Raw genomic sequence first — 16598 nt, 5'->3', positions numbered from 1 at the left:
GTTTGTGCTGTGTTCACTGCCCGAACAATGCAAACAGATGGATCAGCTTCACTTCCAGACCACAAACACAAGGGAAACAATGAAATATTTACCTCGCAATACGCTCACAGAGGAACCATATTTCTGGCAGAAATAGGGGCTGCCTTGGCATTTTATAACACACAGTTGATCTATATGCCACAGAACTTAACATGACTGGACACAAATATCAGCCAAAGACAGCTCTGACCAACTCTTGCTTGTTGAGCTGGGAAAGCTGCAGCGAACGCATCAGCCTCGTGCCATGAGAAGCACAGGGAGAGTGCCCTGGGACTCCTGGTAACAACGTTAGTAATATAAGGTGTTGTCTGATGGTACAAATGCACCCATTTCCTGCACAAAACACAAAAATCCAAGGTTGGTTAACATCTCCCACCTGCTTCCATCTCCTTAAGCTTACCAGGCCAGATCCACGGCAGGAGAAATCAAGGAAGCATTGTAACTGTTCAGATTTACACAATATTAATCGCTAGGATGTAATTCTTTGGAGAGAAGAAAACAGAATTTACTTCTGTAGTGCTTCCTAAAGTATAACTTGATGCCCTTTGTTTCTCAGCTGAAAAAAACTAATGTAGTGAACATTGATGTATGGTCACTGCGCAATTCAAGGAACAAATATCAGACCATATACGCTGACTCGCTCTCGGTTGTACCGGCTGCTGGTGATGCATGGCTGCCTTCTCCTTAATGCAGCAGTGCTCGGTATCATCATTTTCTGCAGTTACTGTTACTTAGGAACAAGTGTTTCTGGCCTGTATTGTTCCAGCCAGTTCAAGGAAACAGATGAACATAAAACACACTTTCCTCCGTAAAACTGAAATCCATATCCTGCAGACAAGCACATTCCCTTCTGGGCTGAAATGCCAGGGCCAGATTCTGCTCATGCATCAGTAACTTCCCAAATTCTTCTATGTACTGTTCCGAATCATTCACCTTCACCGCATGAAGATCTTCAAACCAATTTTTTCTTTTTTTAATATGTTTAAGCATTGCTTGATCTGCCATCTAAGTTAAGAAAAAGGCTCCTTTTCCTAATATTTATTGTTTTGAATGATTTATCTGCAAGTGACCGTGCTCTCTTACATAGCAGACTTCTAGATCTTTACAGACAATCAGAAATCAGAACTAGTTTACCCACAGGCTGCCTTTCATTCTCTTGTTCACACAATTCAAGTGAACACACAGGCAAAGTACCTTCATACTTCATAAATTAAGCCTTGTTTCCCTAAGCATTCACCTTTTCATAGTTTTAACTTAACCTACTGTCTTATATCAAAGCCTACAGGGTAATAAATAATGCAGAGACATTCCATTAACTATAACTTTTAATCAAAAGCCACCGGATTCAAGAACATCATCAAGGGGATGATTAACATCTCTGATAGCCAGTGCCTTTTTGCTCTGAACACATGGAATGAAGAACACAAGGGCAAAGAACACACATTTTATCTGAATCTAGCTCACACCCCCACTGCCAAGTCCCAGAAGCATTACAGCACCGGCCTCAAATCCAAAGCAGGATGCAAGTTTCCATACTACAGCAGATTTGCACAGTACTGCAGGGGTACTGCAAACCCAACATACCATTCCCAAACCCAGCTAAGTGACCCCTCCAGTTCCAAAGCATTACTTCCCCACTTCCAACAGTCTCACAGTCTCACTGCCACCTCTTTGTCCCACTCAGTGCTGGCCAAACAGCTCTTCCAAAATGTCTTGGAAGTGACAGACACATTCCAGATGAGGAAAATCCTAGCCAAAAACATGGCAGTTCTTCCATTTCCTAAAATAATAACCTACATAATAATATCATAATTTAATAATTCATTATTACGTCATAAAGGTACCTCCACTGGAAATATTGAGGTCAACACATCTGAAAGTTGGAAAGTACGAGCATAGATGAACACAACCTGCTTAATGCTTCCTTGTTCCATGATACTTCTGAACCCCTGGCCAGGCTCTAGACTCCCCAAGCCCTTTCACCACTGTCTGAAGTCGTCAAGAACTGGCCAGAATGCTGCAGTCCGGACAGAGCCTGCGTGGATCACTGCCCCATCCATACGGGTGGGATGCTGGTTGTCATCCCTGCTTGAACATTCCCTCCTCAACACCAAGCTAACTTTCTCCCTTGAAAGAAAAAAAAAAAAAAAAACATATTAAAGCTGAAAGGACTTATTTCTATTTTTCATGATTGAATCTCGAAAGGGCATATGCTTCCAGTTGCAAGATCAAAGGAGTTCTGATATGCTGTCCTGAAAAAAAGAAAGAAAAAAAAGAAACATCCCATCTCAGGTAACATCAAAAGCCATTGCAGGGCAAAACTTAAATCACAAGAACACGACAGTGCACATATGTCTGTCTTACAGCTGCACAGCGGCCCCTGACATGTTGAGAGGCCAGAGACTTCAACTGCTGGAAAGTAATGCCTTGTTGGGTTAAGACAAATTGCTGCAGTGAGTACATGGGTCATGGTAGCAGCTGCTACATCGTCCCCTGAGGCTGAAGCTCCCTGCTTCTAACAGGAGGACAGGGCGGCATGGCAGCTGACCTGACACAGGCTGTCCCCTGCCCTGGAACAACCTGGGAACAGCAGGGACTTCGAGCTTCAGGACCTTTATCAGATTCTTATTTTAAAAGCAGATTGCTATCAAATGGGGACCCAAAAATCACACGACCTGGGGTGTAGCTGGTGAGGACTTGAGCTGTTCTGCGAATACCACAGCACACGTCCCTGTTGGGTTATCAGAGACATTACTGTGCCACGCTGCCTTCCCCAGGTGCGTGCTATATCTTTCTCAGCTACTTTAGAAGCACTTACCCCAGCAGATTTATATACCACTTTACCATCTGAAATGCTTACAATCTAAACAGAACCAAAGCAAGCTAGAGAACAGGACGGGCCTTTAGCAGTGAAGATTTGCACCACCGCATCAGAGATGGCACAACCAGCAAAACTACATCACCCTGTTTTAAGGGGCTGCTCTACAGATGAATCACTGCATAAGTAGACAGACAAAATGATGTCAATATACTCTGTTAAACACAGCAGGAATACATCTGGTTTTAATAATCATCTAAGAAAATCCCTGCTATTAATGCGAAATAATCTAAGCCGTATCAAAGTAAATGGAGAAGTCTCTGTTTATCAAGATACATAAATGAATACATATTTTCCTTAGTATTTTGCACCAGCCATCTTAAAAGCACCGCGTTCTCTTTGTGTTAGCTCAAGTTTGTTAGCTGGAGGCAGGCGGGACGCAATCCCTCCGTACACATCTGATCCAACAGCGAGCGGACAGCAATGGATGCAATGTTAGACAACATCTCCACTATAAGTAAAACAGAACTTTGCTCAGCGAGTGCTGATGAGGAGCCTGAATTACTGAATTACCAATGACTCCACAGCACAGGACGCCTCAGCACCTTTTAGCCAAGTTTCAGCTTTCACATCTTCCCTGCACACACAATGACAAAGAGCAGCACACTGACTGCTTCATCTGGAAACGTGCGCGTGTAGAACAAAGCAGAGAAATGGGTCTGCCTGTAGCACAAAAGGAGAGATTGTTTCCACGCTCTGCTGACCCCCGGAGCCGGCATTCAGCCAGGCAGTTTGTTGATGCGAGGAGTGTACGCAGAAAAAGAAAACCCTGAACCTTTGAACAATGAACAGAGTAGGAATCCCATCAGCAAGGGCAGTGCGCTACAGCTCAGCCCGCTGCGAGCAGGGTTGGGCTTCTGCACAGCTACTGCTGAGGATGTGCCACACTGGTATCTCCGTGTACTGGCGTGAAACCAGAGTAAGGGACTCTGGTTAAGATTCCTCACGTAAACTGGGAGAGAGTGGGAGGAAATGTAGATCTTTGTACAATAAACATCACGCATCCAAACGCAGCGGTACGGCTACGAGCAGCATTTGTGGTTCGTGCTGAACGCAGAGCTGGGAGCACCTCGCAGCCCCGGCCCCGGGCTGTGCTCTCTGCAAAGGGACGATGCTCCCCTGCAGCCCTTTGTGAACCCGCTGCTGTGTAACTCCTGATGAAACTGAGAAACTCGCACGCACCAACCGTTACGTGACATCATCTGCTCAGCTCGGAGCGCTACCAGTTATCGCAAATTCAGCCCCAGCGGCCTCTCCTCAAGGGATGCAATTTTCTTCCTTCAAAACTTTCTCTTTCAAGATCATCTCTTAATCAATTCTGACTGCTCCCTGAGCACCACCACTCCTCTACGTTGCCATTGTCAGCATAATAATCATACCAAGCACTTATACAGTTATTTCCACCTTCAAAGCCCTCCACAACCATTAACCAATTAATGCATATTCTCCTCATGCTGCCTCCAGTGTGAGCATCAGCCCCACCAGGTTCTCCTGCCACTTCCCTTCATGGCTTCTTGGTTGCCCAGACATCCTCTACGAATTCCACCGCCAGTCTCACGTTCCCAAGGTTTGTGTCATCTCCTACAGATGTGGTGTCCTACACCTGACAGCTCATCTCAACTCATCAGGGACGTGGAAATCAGAGCAAGGACACCAAGCTGCCAAAAGCATTCACACAAAGCCCAGACAGACTCCACTCATGGGCAGAATTTTTCCTCTGTCTCAGTTTACAAGGTGCTAATTATGATCTCTAAAACAAAATTTCCAATCCGTATTTCAATTATTTTCCAGCGAAAGAATACATGAATTTTAACAGCTAATCCATTGTGCTCAAACTCGCTTGTTAGGGCTCCTTTCTCTCCAAAAAAAAAAAGGGGGCAAGAAAGGTGAAATAATGTTCAGGGTGAAATCCATCTCACAAATCACACGGAAGGCCTAACTTAAAGATTTCCTTAGGATTGATTTTCAATAGTTTCCATTTCTCCTTTTGCCAATTCCACATCACCATGAGAAGGCCTGAAGCACCTGCAGTGTTATTTGCCTTCTTAGACACGGAGCAGTGCGTCCACCTGCAAAGTACAACGCTCCCTTCAAGGCCACTGAGAAGGGAACTTGTCCCAGGAGAAACCTTTGGCCCAGCTATGAGTTCCCACGATAACAGCAATTTCATCATTATACTGATGGAGCAGCAACAGTCCAAGGGGAATATATATATATATAATTATTATACTATATATCCAGTGGATATAGAGCCTTATTCAGAATCAAGTCTGCCCCATGCTCAAAGGGAGTTGCAAGCATTTTTCCACCTTCCCACTATGTTTCAACTTCTGGCTTAAACCTTTAAATGTCAATAGAGCAAGCTGGTTATGTTTTCATCTGTTTATAAGTCCCTGGAAAGCCAGGAGCTGCACCAATCTGCAACTGCTCGTGGTAATTGCAGGGCAGCCACCAGCCCTTTTCAGCACCAGGAGCTCAGAAAGAAAGGAGACAAAAGTTCTGTAGAAGAAATTGACACAGAACGGACTTCAAATACTCAGCTAAAGCCACAACCAGCAAGTTAGCTGTCAGTAGTGACCAAGATCTTAAACCTGCAGATAAAAAAAAATAAAAAGCCCTCATCCTGAATAAGCACATACTCCACTTCATTCTTCTGCTGCACTCAATAAAGAAATGTGCTCTACATTTACAAGTGCACTGAGATCTTCCAACAAAACACACTGCCAGGCGTTTGTATTGTAACAGCCTGCTCTTCTATTATTGTATTTGAATTACAAAAAGAAGCAAACAGAAGGCAATTTCTCTTGGGAATTTTTGTTGGGATATAAATCCATTTTTTATTTGATTCTGCTAGCAGCACTTTCGCATTCACATCCTTTAAGTATCGTTCCCCTTTATATTTACTACCAAATGCCTACTTCTCACCTTGAGCAATCAATGAAAGTCACCAGACGCCCGCACTGCACACACTTTACAATTCCTTTTGCCAAATGAGTCAAAAAAAAAAAAAGCCCAAACCAAAAGTGGTGACATGGACTAAAGAAGAAATGTCTACAAAAGGTTTCTAATGAATCAGATGCAGAAAAAAAAAAACAATTTGAAATATTTCTATTGTATTGAAAGTTTCATTCCTTTCACATAAACAACAGCTTTCAATGTCCATATTGCTGGTACATAATACCAGCAACCAATCTACGCTCTGAAACTAAGAAACCAGCTTTATTTTTATCTTGTTCTGATCCAGTTTAGAAAGTTTCTCATGGTAGGCACCAACCTACTGAGACACACAATGCACAGAGCCCAAAGCACGCCCATACAGTTGCTGTGTTCTATGGCCTCCATCCATGCCTGCATACCAAAGAGTCTCAGACCTTATTTCCAGCATATTGTACTGTTTTATTTTTCTTTCAGCTCGTCAATTCCTTTAAAAACTCATTTTCACCCTCGGACTTTCTATTTAATCTTAGTTTTCAATCCCAGAAGCAGATCAATACCTTTCTTCTTCAATCTACATAGCTTTCAATCAAAGAGTTAACAAGGGGTGAATTGCATCGACTTGTAGGTTCAAATTGGGTATTTTTTGTAAGAAGTCTCATTTGCTAAATGCAGTCATGGAAAAGGAAAAAGCCTGCCCCTAACAGCCCTCAGCATTAGGTTCCTAGGCAAAAAAAAAAAAAAAAAAAAAAAAAGGTTATAATTTGTTCCCCAGGTTAAGTCTGTCGCAGCACTTAGCAGGAACAAATGACAGACCCTCCCATAAAACATCATTTTCTGGAGCACTTTAAATCCGGTGAATTAACTTGCTGTTGCTAAGCCGACTTCCGTCACTCAGAATTGATTCAGCTATTTAAGAAGAGATGATGACAGCATGGGCTTGCAGGGCCGTTTCTGAGGCCCTAAGCCTTGCCAACCTAAACAAAACAACGCCATTTCCAGCACTAAAAGGTCTCCGAGCCTGAGATATCTGCGTGGAGGTACCACAGCTGTCTTCACCATTAAGGCCCAAGGATTTCATTCAAAAAGAGCCACACAAACCATGATGGTTTCACTGTGCTTTAGCTCTAGGCTTTAAGCAAAACAATGTCTGCAGGGTGGGGATCACTTCACACATTGTTCCCTCAACAAATGTGTACCTGCCAGCTTTTTTTAGATGCATTCTCATTAAAACACCCTGCCAAAGTACTGACACTCCAACACAATTGCTTTACCATCATCTTTTGAAAAGATGAGAGTCATCGCAGCTTCTAGAAGCAGAGCTGGAGCCCTCGGGGAAAGCCAGGGCCCTGCAGAGGCTCCAACCTCCTCTCCGCCCATCCCAGGACTGGTTCCTATGGAGGTTGTGTTAAACTCCACTTCAGAAGAAATCCCATGCAATCAGGGACAAGTTCCCTACCTTCAAACACTCATTATTTCAGCAGGTGGACGCTTCTTTTTACTATTAACACAGAGGCCTGTTCCAAGTGGTGCTTAACTTCAATGGAAACAACTCAGGATTGTCGCTGACAGATGTGCAGTGCCCACAACAGGTGCCTAACCTTTCCAGAATGGAGACATAAAAACAATCAAGCGATATAAACAATATGCTGCACGATGCAAGCAGCATCTTTTAAAATGGCACCGGCTTTGGGAAAGCTCATTATCCTTCTGAGGAAATAGAGTTCCTTTTCGGAAGGATATATGTTAACAAATGGGAAAGGAATACTGAATTGTGCCTTTGTTGCAGAAGAAACAAGCTGCCATTTTCTGTACCTGCAGCTTGGCACTGGCTGCTCACTGAACATCACATCAAGCACCTACCTGACAAAGGACCGGATCCTCCCTGGCCCTGTAGCAATGAGAGGAGGAAAGAATCCTGCTGCAGATCATGGAGTTACAGAAATGTGAAGGAGGAACGGCTGGGGAACAGAACAAAACCCAGAACATCCTTATATTTTCAAACTGCAAGACCAGCTCTTTTGCAAGACACTTAAAATGCCAGCTAGACTTTCTCATTTCAGCTTGAAGAACAGAGAAAAAGAATCCCCTTTACAAGCCATTAGGTCTCAAGCTTGGGAACACAAAAGCAGAGGGCAGAACTGCAACACTATTCCAGAGATTACACAACCACGTATCATTTCCCACTCTAAAGTTCTTTGACAAACTTTCTGTTAAAAAAAAAAAAAAAGATGAAAAAATCCATCAAATTGTTTTCACTACTTTGACTAAATAATTGCTCAACTACTAACAAGAGGCACCCTGATTAGGAAGCAACTTCTCTATTTCATTTCCGCAATCCTTGAATCTTCCATCTCCATCACATACCAGGTTAATGCTGCTTTTTCCACTCTGTACAAGAAGCTGGAGCTCACGAGGTTTGAACAACTGCTCCGGAGCCAACGAGCCTGCAGCAGTTCAAGCCTCAACACCCAGCCCCTCTCTCTGTCAATACCCTGCATCTGTCAAAGACCAGCATCTAATTCCTTGATGCTTTTGGCAAATTCTTAGCCTGCTGCAGGTCTCCTATCTTCCATTCTATGGGAGCACACAATCCTTGTAAATGCTGTGCTGCAGTCTTTCACAAAAAGTGCACAGATGTGGATGTATACATACAAAGAACTGTGCAGGTAATACACCACAACTTACAGGAGCCAAGCTACCTGTGCTGGGACAGAAACTGCATTACACTGCTGACTTTTTGCCATGAGTACTTTATTTCTTGAAGTTCAGCAGCAAACAGACAACTTTCACCTTAACGTCATTCACAATTAATCCCAAATTGTACGTGAAATGATTGAATTCACTCCATGCAATCAAGGGAGAGAACCAAGAGCATAAAACCTGTGAGGCTAATCAACTGAGCGCAATTTGTATCTGCTGCAAGCTTATCACAAACATATCCAGCTCTCTCTACAGAATAAATCTGTAAATCATTTTCATGATTTTGCAGATTCTACTTACCCCCATTTTACAGAGAGGGAAGTGAAACAGAAGGACAAAGGCTCGCACCGTCAAGGACTTCCAGGAGCCAAGTGCCACGGAAAACAGCAGAGCTGGGCTGTGATGACTTCTCCAAGTGGAGAACGAACACAAGTAACAGGAGAGCACTGAACCATAAAATCCCCAGCCGTGGACAGTTCTCTAGCTGTGATTAATTCATCTTTCTTGTCTCTCTATTTCAGTTTGCACCTTCTACAGCACCAGGCTCTGGACACTGGTGGGGCCATGATTACCAAGACAGGGGACTGGGGCAGTGAGATGTTCTTGCTGGTCCACATCTCAGAGCTGACAGCTTGAGATCATTCCTATGTTAAAAGAAACACAGGTGGCACAAAGGTGGGTGGATGAAACCCAAATAAAGCCATTTCATTAGGACAGAACACACTTAGCATTCCAGAGCACTAGCGCAAGCCAGAGGCCGAAAGAACCAATCTTCTCTTTCTTTCATTTTTAAAAGTCCTGGATTAAGACACCTTTATTGATATTCATTGTTGTTTTATCTGCCTTGAAATGGGAACTGCAGACATTTTGATAAATGGATTGAGAAATTGTTCTGTTTCAGTGTAACTACAGTAAAATGCCTTCACATTCGCTAGCACAGATGCATCTCAGAGCTCATCCACAGAGAGAAAGCATCTCAAAAACATCTCCTCTCTCAGCAGCAACAGGATGGCACTTACATGCTGCAGTAACACAGGAGGAGACCTCAAGTCTGTTCGCAGTTCTGCTAGGAAACTGCTGGGCGACCTTGGGCAAGGCTTTCTGCATCAGGTCCCACCTCATACCCAACCTGCACTTAGAGAAATGGACAGACTGTTTCTGCCCAGTGCCTTTGGTTATAGGGTTAACAGCAAAGCAGGAACAGCAATGCTTTATGTGGAAGGTGGAAGGGAAGAAAAAACTTGTCAGCAGCATATAAGACGGTAATTTTTTTATTGCGGATGGAATCCTGCATGTTGAGTTCACCAAAAATCACTAAGGAAGAGGCACAGGTGCCAGCGAACACTGAGGTCCACCAGGCCTCGGTGAGAGCTTGGTGGCACTACTAGCAAGCCCAGTCAGAGGTACGTACGAGTACAAAGCTGTTCTCTGGTGGTGCTGGTTGCCCTTCACACATTACTTTTAGACACTGTATGCTGTCTCCTTCAGTCTCTGCAGTCCTCTAACACTCAAGAAATACACCCAGTATTGTCGATCATTTGGATTGTTGTATTCCAGGCAAGGGCTGCCTCCAACCGCATGACAACACGGCGCTGGGCCTCTGCTCGCCCACAGAGCTGCAGCATTCTCCATACTACAAACATGTTGCATAGGTGTCATAGAATCATAGAATATCCCAAGTTGGAAGGGACCCGTAAGTCTTTTAAGTGGCATTCCCCTTCCTTCACTTTCTAAATACCTTGGGCTGGCCCCCAAACCTAGACATCAGTTCATTTTCAAGCAGATTTTTTTTTGCAGACAATTGCATGGAGAGAATTTTTTTTTAATTACTTTTTTATCGCACATCTCCCTGGCAACCATAGCTGCTCCGGACCTCACAGTTGCAAATCTTCCTGCACTTAAACGAAAGCCACAGCACACACACAGCACAACACACACACAGATCTCCCTGCTGCACAATCACCTGGGCCTCACAGACATGAGTGGCAGCAGCAGGGCTCCCACAGCCCCTGCTTCTCCTCCCGCCAGCAGACAGCAGTGGCGTGCAGTGCATCGTGGCAGTGATGCCTGCACCTCAAAGACAGAAAATTACTGCAGTCACTCCTGCAAGGGGCTGAAGCGGGGGACGAACCTCAGACTGGGAAGAAAAAAGGAACACCATACTGAGTCCACTGTGAAGCAACATAAGAAAGCCACAAGTCAAAAAACCCTCTGTGCTACTTCCACACAGGGACGATATAAGGAAATTGCACACGAGCTCGCTGCAGCATACTATCTCCATCCTGGCTGTGTCCATGGTAGCAAAGACTGAAACAGAGTTAATCTGATTTCTTTAATCAATGGGATTTTCCCAGTTACACATTAACCACTATCAGATCAGTCAGCCACTGCATAGCATGGCAGAAGCGTATTTCTTTTGCAAATTACTGCACTGCATCATGTTTATAGCAAGCAAAGTACATTGATTTCCATAATTGCACTGTACTTCACTCCTCCAGAAACACTGTGTAAACACAGAAACTATGGGGGCTACCACCACTAGCGGTTTTTTTTCCATCTCTATCTTGATTTCTTTGAAAGCAGTGTTAAGTTCCTACTTCCCAAATTCCCTTCTTGTCCCTGGGAACAGATCCATGAGGCAGTCAACTCCTGTTTAGGAAAAAGCATTCTTTGCAGCAGGATTACAACCCATGATATGAATACACCATCAACAGCTCAGCTCCACTTTGAGCCCCAAATCACCTTGGCAAACACACATCCACTGGGACCTACGGCAGATTGCCTGGATCACGTTCCCTGCACCCATTTTGACAGATGCCTTCTTTTGACAGATACTCGTAGACAACTGGAAGGCAGCCACCGAGGATCAGCAGAGCAGACGTCCACCTCTGTACCACTGCAGGCTGCCTCGGCTGGGCACGATCAGCCAGCTGAATACAGAATTTCCCTAGGAGGTATGTGACATGACAGACCGGGCTCTGCGGCAAGGAAAGCTTGAGCTTGGACGTTCTTCAGCAGCACCAAGAGGCCACAATAAAAACCAGAGTGATGGGCAATGAAGAGTTATACAGCAAAGGAAAGCCTCCTGTACCCCAAACGATGAACTCAATCAGCACAAAGAATGAGAAGACAGAAGTGAGATTGATAGCCAAGGGTTACATAGCGAGGCAGCACCACACACTGCAGTGTTCCCAGTAAGGGTTCCTTCCCCTGCGCTCCCCTACCCATCGTATGAGCATGTACTTCTGAGGAGAAGACCACAACAAATTCAGACATTCTTCAGGAAGAACTCACGAGTGTGCCAACCAATGTGAAGAGGTAAGAAAGCAAGTTCACTGTGCTCCAGTCAAAGCAGAGTGCTACAGCTGTCCAGGTACACATGGACAGGCACACAGAGAAGGAAGGATTGGGCCAATCCCACCCACCTGAGGATTGCACCTGTGTCACCCCACTGTGACACACCAGAAGAAGCCTCCAGCCCAGGCCAAGCATCTCCTCCCCTGCAGTGCCAAAGGCAAGGGAAGAGCACTGCGACACAAAGCCTTCTGTTGTGCCCACCCTCTCGAGGCCCTAAGCCAGACTGATTCCAAGCAAAGAGCTGCACCTAAATGTCTAAATGTTTGCCAGAACCGCCTCCCCTCCTGTAACAAAAGGCATCAGCAAGACATGAATGAGTAAGTGGGAATCATTCATTCCATTTAGCAATGATATCCACACTGCCTCAGTGCTGGTAGTAGGACTCGTATCAAAATGATATGCTCAGCTACTGTCAAAAAATGCTGTAGTTTCATCATGTGCCGCAATCAAATGTAATCAAGCTAGCGACTATTCCCTTCCCTCCTACACAAACATCTATCCACCGCTTCAGAGAGTTAATATCTCCCATCCTTACCCCCTACAAAAATACGCTCAAATCACTGAGTGCTTCACAGCCAAGTTGCTTCCCTAGCAGAGCAAGTAACCCTGAATCACTCTTCATCCTGTGGAGATTTGAGACAACAGAACAAAATAAAAGGATGGTTTACAATGGAGGTATGTACACATACATCACAATTCATAAGCAGCTTCCTGCTCCTCCACTCTTCAGAGGAAGAATTTGCCAAAAACTCTTTTCCATCAAGAAAAAAAAAAAGGAAATTACAACGGTACGAAATTGACGAGACCATGTTTCAAGCCACTGCAACTTTCTGTTACGCAGTACAAAACAAGACGTTGACTAATAAAGCACAGTGTGAATAATAACACCAAGACCTCCTTCAGAATACGCCTTCGAGAAATTGCATGCATGCACCGAACACACTAGGCCAATGCACACCCCAAATGCATGTCCCAGGGCCAATGCACAGCTAATTACCCAGCAGGGAACAGAAGCATTCTTATTAGGACTACCTGTTTTGACAATCGAGAAATTTCAGCATGAGATACACTTGGTTTCTGAGAGGCCATACGCAAAGCAGTCTGCTCTCAGCCATAGACAAGATCCACTGCCGTCCTCAAACCCAAACACCATCAAATTACCACACCACCAAAATAAAAAAGGGAAACTAGGAACCACTTCCTCTCAGCCCCCACATCCGTAATAAACTTTGGCGTACGGTCGAACACCTTCCTCCAGCTGCCTCAGCTTGCTGCACAACAGGAGCTGCCTCATCTTGCTTCCCCATGCATCTGAAGGAAGCACACGCAGCAAACAGCCATTTTTTAGAAGGATGTTGTTGGGCAGCAGGACCACTGCCAAGCACAGCTGATGTGATCTCAGGAGGATTTCTTTCCCTTATTTTTTCAGCCGGCCAGAACCACTAACCTGTAGTTCTATACATATATACAGCTCTACTGCCACACTATGGGTACTCATGGTTATTACTACCCACACAAACCCTAAGAACTGGCGAGATCAGAACCGAAGTCACTGAGGAACTTTGTTCTACCAAGGCTCACGCTCTTCTCAGTGACTGTGGCAGAAGCCCCAGGCCAGAGTGAGCTTACTTCCTGGGATGAGGCCCCAAAACTGCACTGGGTTCCGCAAAAAGGCGGCTGTGTTCGCCTGCTGGGTACCGGCACCGTGCTGTGGAGCTCCTGCAGCAAGGCAGCACCGATTCCAACACGGAACCCTTGCCTTGACAAGAAGGTCATTACCGGGATTTCAGAATTTGCTGAAAAGGAAGAGCTAGGAAAGAGTCGTCATTGACAGACACCTCCAATTCTGATGCAAATGAAAACAACAACAAAAATCTTGCATCTGAAAAGCTTCTGCAGATTTACTTGCAGAGGAAAAAAACAACAGAGCACTGACCACCGGATGAAGGCACCAACCAGCACTCTGAATGCAGGGACAGAGCCAAGGGCCTGAAAAGAAAGGATTAAATACTCAACAAGCAGGTACCGAAAGAAACCTGGAAAATCTAGGGTGAAAAAAATCTACAGCCAGAAAGAAGGAGAAAGAGCTGCAAAAACCTGACAGAATAAATCTTACTTAGGTGTCTCTGCATCATCCTATTTGTATCAGAAAAGCACAACAGAAACTGCTGGAATGATTCTCCCTTGTGTATAGGCGAAATGCTCCTGCCGAAGAAAGGAAAAAATAATTACCAAAAATAAATACTCATCCCTAATTATGGCTTGTGGGTTGCTGGGTGGTTCCACCTCCTTCCCTAATAGATGCTTCCAGTTAGCACAACTCCTCGGGTCCACTGCAAAAGCACTCTGGAGGAACAGTTAATTATTCTGGATCTCTTTGGAGAAACTCTATCTTACATAATAAAATGAGTGTTGCATTCTAAATAACACAAGGATTTAAAAAAAAAAGAAAAGCTTTTATACACATGGACATACACAAGCATACATTCCTCTAGCCTAGGATGCAGCAGACAAGACAAACATTACTCAGAAACTCTTGGAAACCAGGGCACAGCAGCGTTGAAAGAAGGCTGCCAAGCACAGCTCTCCCACTCTTCCCCCTCCCACATACACAAGGACAGTCCCTAAATATTTGCTGCTTGCACCAGAAATAAACTTCAGTCCATAGATATGCTTTTGCTACAAGGTCAGCTGCAGAAAACCGGGAAGGAGACGTACGCACGCTCCCCCCAAATTCAAGTCTCTCTCTTCCAAGTCAATACACACATTTCTCACAGAAATCGTGATGCTGACGCCAAAGAGCTCATCTGTAAGAGCATATCAACTTCAAATGCAGGGGGGAATAAGAGCAAAGTGCTTCCATCTTCATTCAAGGAGCGCAAACCTATTTTATCAGCTATGGTCAAACACTGTAGGTACTGAAATAATGAATTAAGATGCAAGGGAAAGACGGGAGGAAAGAGCAATGGCATTTTTCACAGTCATCTTGCGTATCATACAGCAACTGTGCACAAATTATTTGACCCGTCAGAGAAGGAGAAATACTACGGGGTTCTATCTGGTATTACATCATTTGAGACAGTTTCCCTCTAGCCTTTGGGAGCAACTATCTTGTCTGAAGAAAACCGAACACTCATTGAACACTATAGGGAAGCGTGTGCTGACATACAAGTGCATACACACACACACACCAGAGTCCCCTGGAAAGAGGATTAGCAGCGGTCCCTGGCTCTAAGCAGCAGGCAGGGAAATGCCCCGAAGTTGCCAGCCTTCCCCGGTGCACTTACCGTTCGCTGAGGCAGCCAGCAGCCCCACGGAGAGCAGCAGCACCCGGCTCCAGGAGCTCACTTCCACCGTCATCAGAGCCAAGATCCCCAATTTTCCCCAATTCCTTCCGAGGCTGCAGCTGCATCCCGGCCAGTCCCATCCCAAGGAAGGTTGCATGTCAAAGGGCGGCAGGAATGGGGCGTGCTGGGGGTTGGTTGGTGGTGGATTTTCCCCCCTTTTTCTCCCCCTTTGCGATTGGGATAGTCCTCGGCTCGGCTGGAAGAAGAGGAGAAAGGCAAGAGGGGGGAAAAAAGCAGGTCAGGCTTGCGATTTCTTTTTTATTTTATTTTTTTCAGCCCAGGGAAAAAAAAAAAATCCCACCGCATGGAAGGCTCTGAGCTTCTGCAGCTGGAATGAACCAAGTGTGGCAGCAGCTCGGGGAGAGGAGAGACGAGGAGAGGCGAGGAGAGGAGAGGAGGGCTGGCTCGTCCCTCCCGGTGGCTGTCTCCGAGCCAGCTCCCCGGCATCAGCGGCGCGCAGCCCCCGGGGATTTATACTTTTTTATTAGCCACTTGATTAATCGCTCCTGTATCTTTGTTCTGCTCTTTCCCTAAATGCTGGGAGGGGGCTCGGGCGCTGCGATGAGGGGCGGCCGTGCAACCACCGAGCAAATCTGCCTCGGTTCTGCTTCCTGGACCCAGCACAGTCCTCCCACTAGCCCCCGCCCCACCGCGACCAACAAGCCGCAAATTACGCTTTAGCATGTTTAGGCATTGTTTTTAATGCACGCCACAGGTTTCTGGCGTGGCGGCCAGCCCCGCAGCCCCCCATTTTGCAGCGAGCACGGCGTGCCCACGGACACACATGCAGCATCTCTGCTACGAAGACATCTGCCGGGGAGCAGCGCAGCCCCCCCCGCCTCTGTAAACAACTTGATGATATTGACACGATTTCGGTGATGAAGCAAAATTCGGCATACGCAGAACACAGGAGGGCCACCCCCGGGCTGTGACCTGTCCTGGGCACGGGTCCCCCAGGGCCAGGACCGGAGCGGGCTGTGTCCCCCCCCTCCACCCCGGGCACCGGGTGTGCTTGGCACAGCGCGGCTGCCCCTCTGCGGGAATGGGAGCGGCATTCTCCTCTCCCCCCCCCACCTTGGTGGTTTTTTTTTAAGCGTCTCTTAGTACGTTTGTCCCTATGGCTGCATGCAAGATGGGGAAAAAATGCGGTCTTTAAAGATACAGTGAGGAACTTAATTATCGTGCTAATGATGCGCAGATCTGTGGACGAGAAAAACAACAACTACGTGACACTAAAGCTTTACAAAACGGAAAAACACCCTGAGAAGTCGTCCGTTCCCCCCCGCCCCCCCAATTCCCGGCAAACCGCTGCCTAACGCCCGCCCCTCGGCCAGCAGCGG

At 45.8% G+C, this 16598-nt stretch overlaps 1 protein-coding gene across 7 annotated transcripts in view; it reads right to left on the bottom strand.

Annotated features, from left to right (window-relative positions):
* Positions 1–16598, bottom strand: part of CSMD2 (CUB and Sushi multiple domains 2) — a 276129-nt gene that overhangs the window by 228684 nt on the left and 30847 nt on the right. For 5 of the 7 annotated variants that reach the window (XR_002432467.1, XR_002432468.1, XR_002432469.1 and 2 more), the window contains exons 1-2: positions 15560–16282; positions 15199–15454 (exon numbers count right to left, since the gene is read on the bottom strand). Coding sequence is in view for 3 of the 7 variants with exons in the window: in XM_021375374.1 (XP_021231049.1) it covers positions 15199–15355 (157 nt within the window). In the remaining 4 variants the exon portion in view is untranslated. Of the gene's footprint in view, positions 1–15198; positions 15455–15559; positions 16283–16598 lie in introns of those variants that run through there. The other 2 variants (XM_021375376.1, XM_021375375.1) reach the window with 2 other exon arrangements.

Source organism: Numida meleagris, chromosome 22 (assembly GCF_002078875.1).
Source record: "Numida meleagris isolate 19003 breed g44 Domestic line chromosome 22, NumMel1.0, whole genome shotgun sequence".
Classification (NCBI taxonomy): Eukaryota; Metazoa; Chordata; class Aves; order Galliformes; family Numididae; genus Numida; species Numida meleagris.
This window is presented reverse-complemented; position numbering and strand designations above follow the sequence as displayed.